Source organism: Lithobates pipiens, unplaced genomic scaffold (assembly GCF_037356315.1).
Source record: "Lithobates pipiens isolate NorthernLeopardFrog02 unplaced genomic scaffold, aLitPip1_a1.2 Scaffold_18, whole genome shotgun sequence".
NCBI lineage: Eukaryota > Metazoa > Chordata > Amphibia > Anura > Ranidae > Lithobates > Lithobates pipiens.
The window spans coordinates 395,060,675-395,081,042 of record NW_027507758.1 but is presented as its reverse complement, the minus strand read 5'-3'; the positions used below and the strand labels follow the sequence as shown (position 1 = coordinate 395,081,042).

The window sequence follows — 20,368 nt, the reverse complement described above, 5'->3', positions numbered from 1 at the left end:
AACACAGGAGTAGAAACAAAGGCAGCCTTGAGACTTTCAAAGGCCTTAATGGACTCCGGAGACCAACTCTGTGGTTACCGTCCTTTCTGATCATATCAGTTAGGGGCTTGACCAGAGATGAGAAGTTACGAATACATTTCGTATTAAATAGTTGGCAAAGTCCAGGAAACGCTGCAGAGGAATCGAGTGCTTCGATACAAACGCAGCATCAATGAACAGGCCTGTAGCCCCAGAATTGATTAGAGCCTGTATCTTGACGGACAACTCAGCCCAAGAAAGGTTGACCGAAATCAGAGGCTTATCCTTCTGGATAGCTGGGGATGAAACAACACCACCTAAGGTCTGTCTGTGATAGGACCTCAAGGTCCGGGCGTTCCCTGAATGGGTAGGACAGGACTTCAAAAAGTGACCTGCCTGGCCACAATAAAGGCACAATATCTCCCTTCTCCTAAAGGCTCTCTCATTCGCAGAGAGACACGTAAAACCCAAGTGCATGGGCTCACCTTCACTGTCCGACTTGGTACCAGGAGGCATGGGAGGTGAGGGAGGCACAGGTGGGACTGCAAAGCTCGAAAACAAATGTACAGGAGGCTTCCACAAGTGCTCCTTAAAAAAGTCTTTCTCTGAGTCTGGAGTCAATGAGGATGGCAAAGGTGATCAACTTCTCCAGCTCCGGGAAGTCAGGGATCAAAGTAGTGGAACAGCAAGCAGGATCTGGAGCCAGAAAGGATGTCAGCAAAGCTAGTCTTTAAACAGAAACACAGGAGATCGTTTCTTGTGATGTGACCAAGGCGAAGGCAGAGCTCCTTTGGGCTTGATGGCGTACATAGGCAGGACTGACGAGCAGGAACAATCAGAGAATTAGCCGACAGCTGAGCGGCCAGCTCAGAGAAGGAAGGGCTGAGCCCAGCCCTGACAGGTATGGTACCAGCGGAGAACAATAAACTCCTCACCCTTCCAACAGCTTCCAGAGCACTGATGGATGCCCACAGCATGCCTGGTGTAGCCTTTTCATGCCCTTTCCTACACATTTAAATGTAGTGTCCTCATCGGGATACCCTTGGCATCACACACACAATGCATGAAATATTGGGCCGTTACACTAATACTCAACACTCCATGGCAAGCATTACCTGGCTGAATAACTAGATTAATATATTGCAAGACCTACTGGTTATCCCGCAAACATCAATTACTATTTATTAGCCACTTTCCAATACTAAGGAGAATATTAAAAAGCAACACCAAGCGGTCATTCCTCAAAATACATCCCACTGCTTACAGCCATATTATGGTCTCCATATCACAAACCTAACATGCTTTATTATATCCATATTGTCAAGTGTCTGATGTGAGACCGGGTTGCTGAGAGGGTGCCCCTTGCGGCTGAGTGCAGCGTACCTCTGGGAGTGAGGCAGGGAGTAGTTGCCTGGAGAGTCTGATAGTTAGCCTGGATAGCGTTTATCCTGTCCTGAACTGCTGGAACTGAAGCTTCTGGAAAGACATTGGGTAGAAATGATGGATGAAACCCCTAGTTGGCCCAGAAGGGAGATTGGTTGGTGGTCACATGAATTGAATTATTATAAGCGAAATCTGCACACGAGACTAAGGAGTTCCAATTGTCCTGGGAAAAAGATCGTTGGACCATCTCCATTGTTTTCTTCCCTCCCAAAATGGCCAGCAAGCTGATGGTCATGCAAGGTCCTTAGGACCTGGATCCTGGTTTGCTGCCGGACAAAGATTTTATTCTGGTAATGAAGGAAACTATCCATGTTTATTAAGGAGGATGCTTCTGGTTCTGAGCAGTGGGAGGAAGTCTGTCTGAGTGAGGAGCTCAGGTCAGGGTGAATCATAAGAAAGTTCTTTGGGGACAGGATGGTGCTGGGAGCCGCCACTTCAGGAGTATCAGAGAACATTCAGGACAGAGCATCTGCCTTCCCATTCTTGGATCCGGGGTGGAAGGTTATGTGGAAATTGAATCTGGCAAAGAACAGAGCCCATCGAGCCTGTCGAGGTCTTAAACGCTTTGCAGTGCGAAGGTATTCTAGGTTCCTGTGGTCCGTAAATATCATTATGGGGTGAGAGGCACCTTCAAGGAGATATCTCCACTCCTCTAGAAAAGTCTTAATGTCCAAAAGTTCTCAATCACCCACATCATAGTTCCTTTCGGATTGAAGGCCACGGGATGCAGTAAGGATTTAGGTCCCTGGCGTTGAGACAGAACCGCCCCGGTGGCTACTTTAGAGGCGTCAACCTCCAGGATTTAAGGCAGAGCGGGATCAGGGTGTTGTAGGATAGGGGCTGAGGTAAACAGAGAATTTAGCTTGTCGAAGGCAGATTGGGCTTCTGGAGACCACATGTGAGATAATGGAAGAGAAGTTTTTAATAAGCCTTCTATAGAAATTTGCGAAGCCCACAAATCTTTGCACCCCCTTTTTGTTTGATGGAGTTGGCCAATCTAGGATTGCCTGCACTTTCTGTGGAACCATGGCTACACCACCCGTGGAGATGATTAGAAATTGTATGGATGCCTTCTTGAAGTCACACTTCTCCGCTTTCACGTAAAGTCTGTGTTTTCTTAGTGTGTGTAGCACTGTCTTTACATGTGTCCATTGAAGTTCCAGGGTAGTTAAAAATATGAGGATTTCATCCAGATAGATGATGACAAAGAAATCTAGGTATGATACTCAAAATGTCCAAAGCGTGTTCTGAACGCTGTCTGCCATTCATCGCCCTCTCGGGTGCAAACGAGATTGTAGGCCCCCCATAGGTCAAGCTTAGTGAATATCTGGGCAGTACAAAATCTCTGGAAGAGTTCGGGAATGAGAGGGAGAGGGTAGCAGTTTTTTTATGGTCATTTTGTTAAGTTCCCTGTAATCCACACATGGCCTTAGGGTTTTGGCCTTTTTTTCAACAAAAAAGATTCTGGCAATAGCAGACTGGATGATGCCTTTTTCTAAGTTTTCATCAATATATTGACGTAGAGTTCCTAATTACATCTCAGAGAGAGGAAATATATACGTACAAATGGAATTTCGGCCCCAGGGATTAATTCAATCGGACAGTCATATGGCCTATGTGGAGGTAGAATATCAGTTTTTTTCTTATTGAAGACATCCAAAAGTTCATGATAGGCTGGTGGCACATTTGGGTAACTGACAGATACAGGTTGAACTGACAGATAACTGGTAGTGTCCTTGTGGCTGGGAGCTAGGCAATGCTGCATGCAGTAGGAAGAGGGGAACACAATTTCTCTCTTGACCCAGTTGATCTGAGGGTTGTGTGCTTGGAGCCAAGGAGTACCCAGGATGACTGGGAACATGGGGAAGCTCAGGACATCAAAACATATGATCTCCTGATGGCCATCATGAGTAGTGACAAAGAGAGGAACAGTCTCCTGGGAAATGGGACCAGAACTAGGCAGGGTGCCATCAGCCAGGAGAACTTCCAGCCTACGTTTCTTGGGGATCAGGGGTAGGCCAAGTCTTTCTGCCAGGTTTAGATCCAAGAAGCAGCTGCATGCCCTGGAATCAACTATGGCCTGTAGAGGAACGTTATTTTCCGCCAACTGCAACATAATGGAAAGGACAAGGTGGGAAGTGGGAGTCCCGGAGACCTGGAAATACACTATGGTGTATTTGAGTGGCTTGCAGGGCCTAATGGGACAGTTGCACAGGAAGTGACCATCTCCTCCGCAATAAAGATATAAGTTGGCTTGACACCAACGTTGTTTCTCTCAAGGGGTCAATACAGCCTGCATCATACTAACGGGCATAGCCCCAGTCTCTGAAACAAGTTTACAGAAAGTCTGTGACCATTCGGCCTGGCACTCCCGTAGATGTCTATCCAACTGGATGGCCTGTTGAATGAGACCCTCAAGAGTGGTAGGAATACCACTTCTGGCCAGTTGATCCTTGAGGGATTAGAAAAGTCCTAAATGGAACTGGTGTTTTAAAGCAGGCTCATTCCAGCCTATGTCTGCAGACCACCAACGGTAGTCTATGGTGTAGTCCTCCACCGGCCGCTGTCCCTGCCGCAGAGAATGCAGAGTGGCTTCAGGGGTGGCTGTGAGCTGGGAGTCCACATAGAGCCATGTCATGGCTGCGAAGAAGTTGTGCGGATAACTGGGTCTTTACATTCCCACAAACTGTGGGCCCATGCCTGGGGGTCACCAGATAGTAAAGAAATAAGGAATCCAACTTTAGCAGTTTCAATGGAGAAGTGGGCAAACAGGCATTTTTAAAAGATCTGAACTTTAGTCGATCTTCTGTGAATCGCTTAGAAGTTGGTACTCATGGTTCTGGAGAGGGGATCATCACTGTAGGGGCTAGGGATGAGCCGAACACCCTATGGTTCGGTTCGCACCAGAACTTTCGAACGGACCCCAAATTCGAAAGAACTTTAGAACCCCATTGAAGTCTATGGGACTCGAACGGTCGAAATTAAAAGTGCTAATTTTAACGGCTAATATGCAAGATACTGTCCTAAAAAGGGTTTGGGGACCTGGCTCCTGCCCCAGGGGACATGGGTCAATGCCTAAAATGTTTTTAAAAATGGCCGTTTTGGCGGGAGCACTGATTTTAATGACGATTAAAGTGAAAAAAAAGTGAAATATTCCTTTAAATATGGTGCCTGGGGGGTGTCTGTAGTATGCCTGTGAAGTGCCACGTGTTTCCTGTGTTTAGAACAGTCCCTGCATAAAATGACATTAAACGGAAATAACACCATTTAAAACTGCTTGCCGTTTTAATGTTATATCTGGTTCCTGCAATATGGTTGAAAATCATTGAGAAAAATGGCATGGGTAGCCCTCCCTGCCCATTACCAGCCTATTTGGGTCTTGTACGCATATTAAGGGGAACCCTGTACCCATATTAAAAAAAGGAAATGCGTGTGGCCCCCAGGCCCTATATACTCAGAACAGCAGTATACAGGCGGTGCAAACAAGACAGGGACTGTGTAGGTTTGTTGTGTTAAGTTGAATCTGTTTGTAATTTTCAACTGGTACATTTTTAAAGTGTAGCTCCAGTCAAAAAAACTATTTTTAAGCTTTTTGGAAAACATAGGGAAGGGTTATCACCCCTGTATAATTTGTTTTGTCATCCATCTTTTTTCATCTCACTTGCTGTTGTCTCCTTCCGTTTGCAAGTAGGAAGTGTTTGTAAATTGGATGTTTGAAAGTAGGGGCCTGCCCTATATGCTCTGCAGAAATGGCGGAACAAGGTGTTGGTTTTGCCACAACATTGTAAGCCCTCAAAGTGACTCTTGGTGGGCGCTGGAGCGCCCTGCTGTGAACGATTATTTCAAGAATTGTAATTACATGCCATTGTTGAACAGTGGTAGAAAAATTGACCTTTGGTGGTTGTGGTGCTGGTGCCACAATACTATAAGTCCTCACCGTTACTCTGGGTGGGCACAGGAAGGGGCCCTCCTGTGAAATATTATATCAAGAATTGTAATTACATGTCCCTGTTAAACAGGGGCATAAAAATTTGGCCTTAGGCACTGCTGCTGGTGCCACCACACTGCAACCTCTCCCATATACTCTAGTTTTATTGCAGGAATTAGCCCTGCTGCAAAGCATTGCATCAAAAATTGTACTTAAACGCCCCTGTTAAACAGGGGCAGAAAAATTGGGCCTTAGGCACTGGTGCTGGTGCCACCACACTGCAACCTCTTCCATATACTCTAGTTTTATTGCAGGAATTAGCCCTGCTGCAAAGCATTGCATCAAAAATTGTACTTAAACGCCCCTGTTAAACAGGGGCAGAAAAATTGGGCCTTAGGCACTGGTGCTGGTGCCACCACACTGCAACCTCTTCCATATACTCTAGTTTTATTGCAGGAATTAGCCCTGCTGCAAAGCATTGCATCAAAAATTGTACTTAAACGCCCCTGTTAAACAGGGGCAGAAAAATTGGGCCTTAGGCACTGGTGCTGGTGCCACCACACTGCAACCTCTGCCATATACTCTAGTTTTATTGCAGGAATTAGCCCTGCTGCAAAGCATTGCATCAAAAATTGTAATTAAACGCCCCTGTTAAACAGGGGCATAAAAATTGGGCCTTAGGCACTGGTGCTGGTGCCACCACACTGCAACCTCTTCCATATACTCTAGTTTTATTGCAGGAATTAGCCCTGCTGCAAAGCATTGCATCAAAAATTGTACTTAAACGCCCCTGTTAAACAGGGGCAGAAAAATTGGGCCTTAGGCACTGGTGCTGGTGCCACCACACTGCAACCTCTGCCATATACTCTAGTTTTATTGCAGGAATTAGCCCTGCTGCAAAGCATTGCATCAAAAATTGTAATTAAACGCCCCTGTTAAACAGGGGCAGAAAAATTGGGCCTTAGGCACTGGTGCTGGTGCCACCACACTGCAACCTCTTCCATATACTCTAGTTTTATTGTAGGAACTAGCCCTGCTGCAAAGCATTGCATCAAAAATTGTAATTAAACGCCCCTGTTAAACAGGGGCAGAAAAATTGGGCCTTAGGCACTGGTGCTGGTGCCACCACACTGCAACCTCTCCCATATTCTCTTGTTTGATTGCAGGAATTAGCCCTGCTGCAAAGCATTGCATCAAAAATTTTACTTAAACGCCCCTGTTAAACAGGGGCAGAAAAATTGGGCTGATGGCATCAACCAGAACCAGAAATGTTCTTCCAACATATCAGCGGAGGAGGAAGAGGATAGACAATCAACATAACAGGACAGTCACTCAGCATCAGCATAGGCAGTCTTGAAGGGATGTGATATTTCAAAAAAAATTATTCTGTTACATCAGCTTCAGGTGCTTGGTAGCTGTGGGTGATCCAAGACTGATTCATCTTGATGAAGGTCAGTCGATCAACTGATTCGGTGGACAGGCGCACCCTGTGATCGGTAACAAAGCCACCAGCAGCACTGAAGGTGTGTTCCGAAAGAACGCTGGATGCAGGACAGGCCAGTAGCTCAATTGCATACTGTGCAAGCTCTGGCCAGTGATCCATCCTCAAGACCCAGTAAGCCAGAGGATTTTCGGTGGGAAAGGTGTCCAAGTCTGACCTTGCCCCTAGGTATTCCTGCACCATGTAAATCAGACGCTGGCGATGAGTGCTGGAACCGATCATACCTTGGGGCTGCGGACTAAAAAATTGTCTGAAAGCATCAGTCAGACGGCCACCTTCTCCACCGCTCCTTCTTACCGATGCCTCAGCAACACGTTGTCCAGGACCAGGAGTTTGTAACCTCCCAGTCTCTGGGAACGCGTTGTACAGACCTTTCTGCAAGGCCTCCCGGAGATGTCTCATCCTCTGCTCCCTCTGCGATGGCAAGATAAGGTCGGCAACCTTACCCTTGTACCGTGGATCAAGGAGAGTGGCCAGCCAGTAATGGTCCCTCTCCTTGATCCGAAGAATACGAGGATCCTTCCGCAGGCTTTGCAGGATCAGGGAGGCCATGCAGCGTAGGTTAGCTGAGGCATTCGGTCCAGAGTCCTCTGGGTCACTAAGGAAAACATGATCCGCAGCTACCTCCTCCCAGCCACGTACAAGTCCACCTGTTTATTGGGACTGTAAATCATCCCTACAAGACTGCTGCTGCTGCTGCTGCTGATGCTGAGTGCCAGCCTCCACCTCCATGCTGACACAATCATCCTCCTCCTCCTCTTCCTCCTCCTCATCCTCTTCCTGTGTGATGGGTGACACAGCAGGAACACTGTCTGGATAAAGGGGGCCTTGAGAGGCAAGGAAGTCCTCCTCTTCCTGCCTCTGTTCTGCCTCAAGTGCCCTGTCCATTATTCCACGCAGCGTAAGCTCCAAGAGGTGGACAAGAGGTACAGTGTTACTGATGCATGCACTGTCACTGCTCACCATCCTTGTGGCCTCCTCAAACGGTGACAGGACAGTGCATGCATCCCTGATCATGCCCCACTGGCGTGGTGAGAAAAAACCGAGCTCCCCTGACCTTGTCCTTGTGCCATAGTCGCACAGGTACTCATTTATGGCCATCTGCTGCATGTGCAGCCGCTGCAGCATGGCCAACGTTGAGTTCCATCTGGTGAGCATGTCACATATAAGGCGGTTCTTGGGCAGGTTCAACTCCTGTTGGAGCTCAGCCAGCCGAGCACAGGCATTAAATGATCGGCGGAAATGCACACAGACTTTCCTGGCCTGCTTCAGGACATCCTGTAAGCCGGGGTACCTGCCCAAGAACCGCTGCACCACCAGGTTAAGGACGTGAGCTACACAGGGCACATGGGTCAGTTGTCCCTGTCGGAGGGCGGAGAGGAGGTTGGTGCCATTGTCACAAACCACCATTCCTGGCTTAAGCTGGCGTGGCGTCAACCACCTCTCGGCCTGCCCCTGCAGAGCTGACAAAACATCCGCCCCAGTGTGGCTCCTGTCCCCCAAACAAACCAGCGCAAGCACGGCATGGCATCGTTTTGCCTGCGTACTTGCGTAGCCCCTGGAACGCCTACGAAGCACCGCTGGTTCTGAGGACAGAGCACTGGAAGAGGCCATGGAGGAAGAAGAAGAGGAGGGGGTGGAGGAGAGAGGTGTGTCACAACCAATAGTAGCATTTTGGAGGCGTGGTGGCGGAACAACCTCCAACACTACTGCACCTTGTCCTGCATCCTTCCCAGCTGCCAGAAGAGTGACCCAATGGGCCGTGAAAGACAGGTAACGTCCCTGTCCATGCCTGCTGGACCATGAGTCAGCGGTAATATGCACCTTACCGCTGACCGCCCTGTCCAGCGAGGCAAGGACATTGCCTTCCACATGCCGGTAGAGAGCCGGAATCGCCTTCCGTGAGAAAAAGTGGCGTTTGGGGACCTGCCACTGAGGAACCGCACATTGTACAAACTCACGGAAGGGGGCCGAGTCTACCAACTGAAAAGGCAGCAGTTGAAGTGCTAGCAATTTAGCCAAGCTAGCATTCAACCGCTGGGCATGTGGATGGCTGGGAGTGAACTTCTTTCGCCGGTCCAGCAGCTGGGGCAGGGGCATTTGCCTGCTATAATCGGATGTGGGTGTACCGCTAGCAGAGTTCCCGGAAGCACTTGGCTGTGACACACCTAATTCTACACCTTCATTCCTCTCAGAGCAGGTTTCAGAGAGGACTGAAGGTCTAGTGGGGTTGGAGATGCCAGCTGATGAGGAGCAAGGAGAGGTCCGCTTTGTTCTTTGGTGTGGGTCTTTGAGGTACGCCTGCCAACGAGCTGCATGGCAGGTCAACATATGTCTGGTCAAGCATGTGGTGCCCAAGCGGCTGATGTTTTGGCCACGCGAGATACGCTTGAGATATATGTTGCAAATAGCAGCGGTGCGATCTGATGCACTCATCTCAAAAAAGGCCCACACCAAAGAACTTTTAGAATAACGCGCAGAGGCAGCGCCCTGCACAGGCGGAGCTCTGCGGTGTCATTCAGTCGGTGTGCTGCCCCTAAGCTGGCCCCCGGAGGGCATCCTGCCTCGTTGGACATGTGCCTCCTCCTCCTCCTCATCCTCCTCCTCCTCTCTCCTTCCAGGCACCCACGTGGAGTCAGTGCCCTCATCATCCCCTCCCTCTTCATCGCTGTAGCAAACCTGGCAGTATGCTGCAGCTTGTGGAACATGACTGCCAGATTGCTGTCCTTCTTGAGCATCCCCTCTCTCTGCGCTCACGCTACTGCCTTCCTCTAGCTGAGTGTCATCATCAGAGCCCACAAAACACTGGGCATCCTCCTGGAGCATGTACCCAACACTGTGCTCAAAGAGTTCAGGAGACTCCTCAGGAGGACGTGGTGGGTCTAGGGAAGGAGTCACTGATGATGACATTGAGAGGAGGGAAGACGATGCGTTGGCAGCTGCTTTGCTAGTACCCTGAGACTGGGTGAGAGAGGATGAGGAGGATGAAGAGGGCTTGGTCATCCACTCTACCAAGTCGTTGGCATCTTGCGGCTCAACATGTCCAGCTGCCGAAAAGAAGGACAAGAGTGTCCCATGGCCACGTGCTGATGACAATGCACCGCGTCCACGACCAGCACTGTTGCCTCTAGACACAGAGCCTGCTTGCCCTCTTTTATCGGCTTGCGCCTGTCTGCCTCTCCTTGCTGGCCTTCCAGACATGGTAATGGCCTGAAGGGAGTTGGGTAAAAAAGCAGTTGGGTAGTGTATATTGTGCTAGAGGCACACAACACCCACTAACTCCTGCAAATGCCTTTATTATAGAACACCAGAGATAAAGGGGTATATACAGATGTATACTGTACTGTGCTGGAGGCACACACAACTTCCAATAACTCCTGCAGATGGCAAGTGGTCTCAAATAGAGAAGAGCTATGTAGGTGGATATAACTCTGGGTACAGAGCACGCAGACAGCACGCACTAGCTCCTAACACTACTGACTGCAAGCTCTATTATAAAAGATAGATCACTAGCTATATAGGTGAGGTGAATATAGCGGTGTATACTGCGGTCAGGGCACGCAGACAACAACCACTACACAACAGCAAGATCGAAAATCGTCCGAAAACGATCGGTGTGTACTGTGTTGAAGGTACACAGAACACCCACTAACTCCTGCAGATGCCTTTATTATAGAACACCAGAGATAAAGGGGTATATACAGATGTATACTGTGCTGTGCTGGAGGCACACACAACTTCCAATAACTCCTGCAGATGGCAAGTGGTCTCAAATAGAGAAGAGCTATGTAGGTGGATATAACACTGGGTACAGAGCACGCAGACAGCACGCACTAGCTCCTAACACTACTGACTGCAAGCTCTATTATAAAAGATAGATCACAAGCTATATATGGTGAGGTGAATATAGCGGTGTATACTGCGGTCAGGGCACGCAGACAACAACCACTACACAACAGCAAGATCGAAAATCGTCCGAAAACGATCGGTGTGTACTGTGTTGAAGGTACACAGAACACCCACTAACTCCTGCAGATGCCTTTATTATAGAACACCAGAGATAAAGGGGTATATACAGATGTATACTGTGCTGTGCTGGAGGCACACACAACTTCCAATAACTCCTGCAGATGGCAAGTGGGCTCAAATAGAGAACAGCTATGTAGGTGGATATAGCGGTATGTACTGGGTACAGAGCACGCAGACAGCACGCACTAGCTCCTAACACTACTGACTGCAAGCTCTATTATAAAAGATAGATCACTAGCTATATAGGTGAGGTGAATATAGCGGTGTATACTGCGGTCAGGGCTCGCAGACAACAACCACTACACAACAGCAAGATCGAAAATCGGCCAAAAACGATCGGTGTGTACTGTGTTGAAGGTACACAGAACACCCACTGCTTCAGACGCCAACACACTACACAAGGCCGCCGCGCTGGCGGCCTTATATAGTGTGGGGCGTGCACTACACAGCCTGAGCTATGATTGGCCACAGGCATCCTGCCTGTGGCCAATCATGGCTCTCCTCGCTGCTGGCGCTGCGATTGGCCAAGCATGCGGGGTCACAGTGCATGCTTGGCCAATCATGAGCCAGCAATGCACTGCGCCATCGCAGTGCATTGTGGGCCGTGAGCGCCACACGAATTTGGCGCGAATGGACCAAAATGTTCGGACTTCGCCGAACGGACGAACAGCCGATGTTCGAGTCGAACGTATGTTCGACTCGAACACGAAGCTCATCCCTAGTAGGGGCAGTTGATTCCATTAACCACTTAATAACCGCCCTATAGCCGAATGACGGCTTTAGGGCGGTTTCTTAACTGTGGGAGGCCGTCATATGACTTCCTCCCAGAATTCCGCTCTCGCGCGCCCCCTGGGGCGCGCACTCGAGAGCATCCGTGACCGCCGGGTCCACAGGACCCGGCGCATCATGGATCACAGTAAACGGCCGCTCGTCGCGGCCGTTTACCACGTGATCGCTCCGTCAAATGACGGAGTGATCACTTGTAAACAAACCTCTGCAATACCCTGCCATTACTCTGCATTACTCTGCATTACTCTGCAATACCCTGCATTACTCTGCATTACCCTGCATTACCCTGCATTACTCTGCATTACTCTGCATTACTCTGCATTACCCTGCAATACTCTGCAATAGTCTGCATTACACTGCAATACTCTGCAATACCCTGCCATTACTCTGCATTACTCTGCATTACTCTGCATTACCCTGCAATACCCTGCAATACTCTGCAATACTCTGCAATACCCTGCAATACTCTGCAATACCCTGCAATACTCTGCATTACCCTGCAATACTCTGCAATACCCTGCAACGCTCTGCAACACCCGCCAATACCCTGCAACACTCTGCAATGCTCTGCAACACTCTGCAATGCTCTGCAACACCCACCAATACCCTGCAACACTCTGCAATGCTCTGCAACACCCGCCAATACCGTGCAACACTCTGCAATGCTCTGCAACACCCTCCAATATCCTGCAATGCTCTGCAACGCAATACTCTGCAACGCCATACTCTGAGATACCCAGCCATACTCTGATATACCCAGCCATACCCAGCCATAGTCAGTGATACCCTGCAATACCCAGCCATAGACACCCCCCCCTCCCGCCGCCCTCCGGTGCTTCTACCGACTCACCAATACTATCAAATCCAGAATCTTTTTTTTTTTTTTTTTTTTCAGGCTTCCCAGCTTAGAGGTGAGATGCGGGGTCTTATTGACCCCACATCTCACTGTAAAGAGGACCTGTCATGCCATATTCCTATTACAAGGGATGTTTACATTCCTTGTAATAGGAATAAAAGTGATCAAAAAATTTATTTTTGGGGAAAAAAATGTCAAACTAAAATAAATAAAGTAAAATGAACAATAACATTTTTTTTTTTTTTTTTAAATGCCCCTGTCCCCATGTGCTCGCATGCAGAAGCGAACGCATACGTAAGTCCCGCCCACATATGAAAACGGTGTTCAAACCACACATGTGAGGTATCGCTGCGTACGTTGGAGCGAGAGCAATAATTCTAGCCCTAGACCTCCTCTGTAACTCAAAACATATAACCAGTAAAAAAAAAATTAAATCGTCGCCTATGGGGATTTTTAAGTAGCGACGTTTGGCGCCATTCCACGAGCCTGTGCAATTTTGAAGAGTGACATGTTAGGTATCGATTTACTCAGTGTAACTTCATCTTTCACATTATGCAAAAATTGGGCTAACTTTACTGTGTTTTTATTTTTTTTTAAGCACAAAACAGTTTTTTTTCCAAAAAAAAGCATTCGAAAAATTGCTGCGCAAATACCGTGCGAGATAAAAAGTTGCAACGACCACCATTGTATTCTCCAGAGTGTTTGCTAAAAAAACATATATAATGTTTTGGGATTCGATGTAATTTTCTAGCAAATAAATGATTATTTTTACATGTAGGAGAGAAATGTCAGAATTGTCCTGGGTGCTCCAGAACGCCTGATGGCGCTCCCTGCATGTTGGGCCTCTGTATGTGGCCGCACTGTGTAAAAGTCTCACACATGTGGTATCGCCGTACTCGGGAGTAATAGCAGAATGTGTTTTGGGGTGTAATTTGTGGTATGCATATGCTGTGTGAGAAATAAACTGATAATATGACAATTTTGTGAAAAAAAAAAAAAAAAGTAAAAAAAATCTTGATTTTGCAAAGAATTGTGGGAAAAAATGACAACTTCAAAAAACTCATCATGCCTCTTACTAAATACCTTGGAATGTCTTCTTTCCAAAAAGGGGTCATTTGGGGGGTATTTGTACTTTTCTGGCATGTTAGGGTCTCAAGAATTGAAATAGGCCGTCAGTACTTCAGGTGTGATCAATTTTCAGATATTGGCACCATAGCTTGTGGACTCTATAACCTTCACAAAGACCAAATAATATCCACCAATTTGTACTTATTTTTACCAAAGATATGTAGTGGTATAAATTTTGGCCAAAATTTATGAAGAAAAAATTACTAATCTGCTAAATTTTATAACAGAAATGAAGAAAAATTCATTTTTTTACAGAATTTTCTGTATTTTTTCTTTTATAGCACAAAAAATAAAAAACCCAGCTGTGATTAAATACCACCAAAAGAAAGCTCCATTTGTGTGAAAAAAAGGACAAAAATTTCATATAGGTACAGTGTTGCATGACTGAGTAATTGTCATTCAAAATGTGAGAGCACCGAAAGCTGAAAATTGGTCTGGTTATTAAGGGTGTTTAAGTGCCCAGTGGTCAAGTGGTTAATAGCTGTAGCCTACCCTCTAAATACAGGTATCCTTCCTGTAGTTTTTGAAGCACTTGAGTAAGGGTAGAAGACTGTTGGCACAAAGCCTCTACAGGGGACAAACCTCTGCCGGCCTCAGTCATGGCTGGATTATATTGTCAAGTCTCTGATGTGAGTCCGGGTTGCTGAGAGGGCGCCCCTTACGGCTTAGTGCAGCGTACCCCTGGGAGTGAGACAGGGAGTACGGTGCCCAAAGGTGCATGGGTTAACGAATGCGGTTTGCTGGGTAGCTGGGTTGCTGAGGGCAGCTGGGGTGCACTGATAGAGCAAATTGGGCAATCATGCATGGAAGGATTCCAGTGGAGCAACCAGGAACAGGATCAAGCCAGGCCAGGGGTCATACACAATAGGATCAGTCTGAGAAGAGGTACAACAGAATAATCAGAGTCGGTAGCCAGGCCAGGGGTCAAACATCGTGTGGACAAGCGGAGGTACAGGTGTACAGACAGGAGCGTAGTTGGGTCCAAGCTGGAGGTCGGTGCAGGCGGAGAGCAGGAAGAATTAGACAAGCTGAGTAGTCAACAGGAATCAAATTATCAGATATAGGCAGCAGGTACAGGGGACACAGGAAGCTGATGATAATCCAGCAACCTGCCTACATCTGCAGCAGGCTTAAATAGGCCAGAAGGTGCCAACTACTGTCATTGTGCACTGGCATAGTGCATCTGCGTGTGCCCGTCGTATTGCAGCTGCGTGCACCCGTCGTTGCGCACTTGTGTGTGCTCATGTGCCCAGGGATTTGCCTGGTGCGACCATGGTGGTTACTGGCAGGATCACCAGTTCTATAGCTATTTCCCTGACACATATACATAAAATAACTAAAAATAACAAGCATGTAAAAGGCCGATGTGGCATACTAAGTTCCTATGTACTTTGTGTATACATCTATGGAATATAAAACAGTTGATATCAATCCCCACATTTAACCCCATAGGTTTCCAACTTGTAAATAAAAAAAGTCTCACATCTGGATATTTCCCTAGCTAGATTGGAACCCCTCAAATGTTTGGGTACTCTATCTATTTCACAAAATTTCAGACCACTGATGAAGCTCCCTAAAATGTAAAGACAGACTATAAGATTTAAGACCTTTTCTATCTTTCCTAATATGCTCCCCTAAATTTAGCATCGATTTCTGCGTAGTACAACCATGTATCGTTGCCCACAGGGGGATTCAAGTATCTATGCGACATGTGTAGTGTCACATGAAATTAATTTGTCAATAAAGTATTCATGCCCATTAGCTCTAGAATTGAAATGATTTTGCCTCCTACCATGTTGACAGCTATTCCTGCATGCCTGGCATTTCCCACATGCAAATTAACCAACCCTATCCAAGAAAATAGATCCCTTATTGATGGTGGTGGTGGTGAGGGAAGTCTATCACATTAGGGTCCAATTTGTTACCTAAATTTACATTCTTTTAATAAATATACTATGTTCTGGTAATGCTTTACTCAACATTTTATCTTTAAGTAAAATAGGTCAAGGTTTATAAAAAAAAAACATCCTCAATCATTTTTTACTGTGCATTAAATACTAAATATTTTAAAGAAGCCTTGTTCTTCCTTTTTTTTTTATCTCTAGTAAAATGATTCCTTTCCAAATGTGCCACTCTCTCTATCTTCCTCTCAACTGTTCTAGGAGAATTCCTTTTCTATCTCTCCACTTGTGCATAATAGTCATTCTGAGTAGTACAATTTATTTTGATCCTAATAAAATGTCCCCTAGGTACATTCTTAATGGGCGATGTCCATGTGTGGGTATCAAGGTATTCTGGTCAGTCTCCTTAAAATATGGGCATATATACAATCTATTGTTAGATATAAATATCTCTAAATCTAACAAAAATGATAACCTGTACTTTATATTGTAATCCAAACCTAATATCCTTGTTTATCTTATACTGCTAAAAAAAAATAAAAAAATCAGAATCCTCCTGTGTCCCATACCAAATGATAAAAAAAAACCATCATCTATACTACAGACACCAGGATATCAGCTGCTCTGGAGTATTCGGAACAATATTTTCAGCCTCCCAAACAGACATAAAATCATTAGTAAGGCTGGGTGCACATTTTGTCCCCATTGTTACATCAGGCACCTGGTTCAATATGGAATCTTTGTTCTACTGTCAAACCAGACTTATCTGCTAAAATCTTTCTCATAGAGTATATGGTATCTTCATAATTGATAATAGTACACAAAGAGGACACATAAATAGCCCCTGATATATAATTCTCATTCTGTATGATAGAGAATGTCATCCAGAAGCTATGTAATATGTATCATATCCATCAGGTATGAGTTAGTGCTTTTAACAAGAGGCTGAAAAAAAGAAATCAAGGTATTAATCCCATAGGTACACAATTCAATATATGCATAGTAAGAGTTATCACTAAATGCATTAATATATTGTATAACACCTAATTAGAAATCTGCTAAATACCCTTTTTTATTCTTTTTTGGTCAGCCACATTATGTTTATGCAGTATTTCAGTAATCCCATATGAAATTTCTGGTCAGAGCATGGGATCTGTCATTATGCCTTAAAGTGATTGTAAAGTCTCGTTTTTTTTTCTCCTATAAAAATAACAAACATGTTATACTTGCCAGCCCTGTTGGAGTGGATTTGCACAGAGCAGCCTGAATCCTCCTCTTCTCTGGTCTCTCTTCTGTGATTCTAGCCCCTCTCTCCTGGTGACTGCCTCCACAGCAAGCAGCCTGCTATGGGGGCACCCAAGCTGAGTCACAGCTCCCTTGGTCCATTCAGACATGGAACCCTGCCCCGTCCCCCATTTCTGCTTGGCTAGCTGACTTTGAATGACAGCAGCGGCAGCCAGTGGTGTGTCACTGATATGTCTCAGCCAATCAAGAGGGAGAATCTCTGATGGCTGAGACACTCATGGATATCGCTGAACAGAGAGGGATCTCAGGTAAGTATTAGGGGACTAAAGGGGCTGCTGCCCACAGAAGGCTTTTTATCTTAATGCATAGAATGCATAAAGATAGAATACCTTCTGCCTTTACAATTTCTTTAATGTGAAAAACTTTTTTAAATATAATATATGCAAACAATTATAGAGTTTGTTTTTGCACACTGAATATTAAAATAACAAAAAACTTTACATTTCTTCTCAGCCACCCCACTTGACAATGCAGTGCACAGTCATTTGCTCGTATGGGGGTACCCCGAGCAGGCTCGTTCCTGAGCCACTGATCTATGTCCATTCACAAATGGTAGTGGCTTGCCCTGCCCCCACTCCCTCCTTTTTGGCTCGCTGGCTGTTATTGACAGTGGCGGGAGCCAATGGTTCCTGTAGCTGTGTCAGGGAATGAGAAGGAAGAGACCCTGGAGAGCCGCTGCTCTCTTGCACATCGCTGGATCGAGATGAGGCTCACAGAAGGGTTTCTTTTGAGCCTTTAAAACCATTTTAATTTCTGATTATGTTTTGTTTTCTTTCTTTGTTTCTACAGCAAAGTCCCTTGGCTATACTATAAATACTACTACTGTATCACTCTTTAGCACTGCCTATGCCTGATTGTTTCTGATCCTTGACATTTTTCTGACTCTTTTATAGTGCCTGGCCCAAAATTGCTACATTATTATTATTATACAGGATTTCTAAAGTGCCAACAATTTGCACAGCCCTTTACAATAAAAAAGGGAGACAATACAGCAAAAATACAATGTAATAAAAGAGGGTTAGGAGGGCCCTGCTCCTGCAAGCTCCTACAAGCAACATCATTCAGTCTTTTGATAGCTGGTCTAACCACTAGTTGTGATTTGTAATTTGTTGTGATTAGTGAAACAAATAGAGAATGTATTTTTTGATGAGCAAATTTCAATTAGATTGTAACAAAATATATATTTCTAATGTTTTGTAGGACAAAGCTTTGAATGGAGTTTGCATGCAAAGAAGTTATCTTGAACTAACTTTGGACCACAAAGGCAATGAAGTAGACCACATTAGTTCTAAACAATTTAATTGTGACATTTTGCTGAAACCAGATTTACCAACATTCCAAGTTCTACCATGGAATGAAAAAACTGCAAGAGTGATCTGTGATTCATTTACATTTTTGGGCAATCCTCTACTTACTTCACCACGTTATCTAGCTAAACATTTACTTAATCAACTACAGGAAAGAGGATTTTTGCTACATTCTGCTTTCAAATACGAATTTTGCTTATTTGGACTTGATGAAATTATAAATTCAAAGACAATTTCATTCCCTGCTGCAACATTACTGTCTGATCACCAGATGTTCATGCAAAATTTTTTAGAGGGGATGTATTACATTGGTGGGAACATTGAAAGCTTTTCACCTTCCATTTTCCCTGGACAAATGGAGGTTTCCTTTGTGCCTGAGTATGGGTTGGCCGCTGCTGACAATGCCTTCACTTTTAAAACTAGCATTAAAGAAGCAGCTAAGAAACAAGACTACATAGCAAGTTTTTATACTGACTCTGTGGGTTTTTATAATTCTGGAGTTTTATCACACAGCTTGTGGGATATTAGTGGAGCCAAAAATGTATTTCATACTGGATCTCATGAAGAAGTTCTGACAGACGTTGGTAAACAATGGTTATCAGGTCTTCTGCACCATTCAGCTGCAATCAGCTGCCTAGTTGCTCCAGGAGCAGCAAGCCGCAAACGTTTCTTGAAAGATGACAAAGACCCTCACAGTAGCATCTGTACCACTTGGGGATATAACAACAATAACTTCACCTATAATTTTAAATCTCATGGTTGCAATGGAACTTATATAGAAAACATGTTGTGTTCAGCCACAGCCAACCCTTACTTAGTTTTAGCTGCCACAGTTGCCGCAGGCCTGGATGGAATCAGGAGAGGCCTTGACTTACTGAAAGTTGATAACAACCATACTTCACTTACTGAACAGAAAGCACCCTCAATACCGTTGAAACTAGAAGATGCTCTGACTGCTTTGGAAGAGGACACATATATGAGAGCATCCTTGGGTGAACCATTCATTCACTATTTTATAGCAATGAAACGTTATGAATTAGAGACAGAAGAGGGAGACACAGAGAGAAATAAATTCTTGGAATATTTTATATAAATGAATCAGGCCACATCTTAATTTATTCATAGAGTTACACATACAACAAGGTGTAATTTACATTTAGGCAGTAAATCTGGTTTACAAACCTAATTTTGATATTCTTGAAAAACATAATGTTTAACTATTTTAACTATTTTTACTATTTTATAGCTAGTGAAATGTTTAATTAGCTTTTTTTGTGCTTTTCTGGCCCGCTGCCATTTTTACTCACACACAAGGTTTCATAGAAAGATAAAGATGAAATAAATAAATATAAAGTTATAATTGGTACGTACAGTTCAGTTGTACAGTTTATTTGTAAAGTATGTGGTATGCTTGAATTATATTGTATGTTAGTAGAGCAATACGTTAGTCAATACCTCAAACTCCTCATTTTGTTACTCAAATGACTCTTGAACTAATTTTGCAGTGTGATACGGTGTGTTAGCCTGCTGAAAGAGGCCACTGCCTTTAGAACAGGGGTGTCCAAACTTTTTTTCAAAAAGGGCCAGATTTTATGAAGTGAACATGTGTGAGGGCTGACCATTTTGTCTGACATTCTTTGAACCATTAAAATGAAATACAAATGAACTGCTCGGGCTTGTTATTTGGATATACCATATTTATCAGCGAATAACACACAGGCGTATAACAAGCACCTTCACTTTAAGAGGAAAGTTTCAGGAAAAAACTAAAATTTTAAATAATGAACCTTGAAGCAAAATAACGGTCAGAGCCCATCAATGCAGCCCGATCAGTACCCACCTGCAGCCTTACCATTGCCATGAATGAAGCCTCACCATTGCCATGAAAGCAGCCTCGCCGTTGCCATGAATGCAGCTTTACCATTGCAATCAATGCAGCCTCACCATTGCCATGAATGCAGTCTCACCAGTGCCATGAATGCAGCCTCACAAGTGCCCAATGCAGCCTCACTATTGCCATGAATGGAGCCTCACCATTGGCATGAATGCAGCCTCACCATTGCCATGAATGCAGCCTCTGAATGCAGCCTCACCATTGCCATGAATGCTGCCTCACCATTGCCATGAATGTAGCCTCTGAATGCAGACTCACCATTGCCATCA

At 45.2% G+C, this 20,368-nt stretch overlaps 1 protein-coding gene across 2 annotated transcripts in view; it reads left to right on the top strand.

Annotated features, from left to right (window-relative positions):
- LGSN (lengsin, lens protein with glutamine synthetase domain) overlaps nt 1-19,871 on the top strand; it is a 78,426-nt gene extending 58,555 nt beyond the window's left edge. For both annotated transcript variants that reach the window (XM_077487865.1, XM_077487866.1), the window contains one exon: nt 18,099-19,871. In XM_077487865.1, coding sequence (XP_077343991.1) covers nt 18,099-19,298 — 1,200 coding nt within the window. In that variant the 3' untranslated portion in view covers nt 19,299-19,871. The remainder of the gene's footprint in view (nt 1-18,098) is intronic.
- The last annotated feature ends 497 nt before the right edge of the window (nt 19,872-20,368 follow it).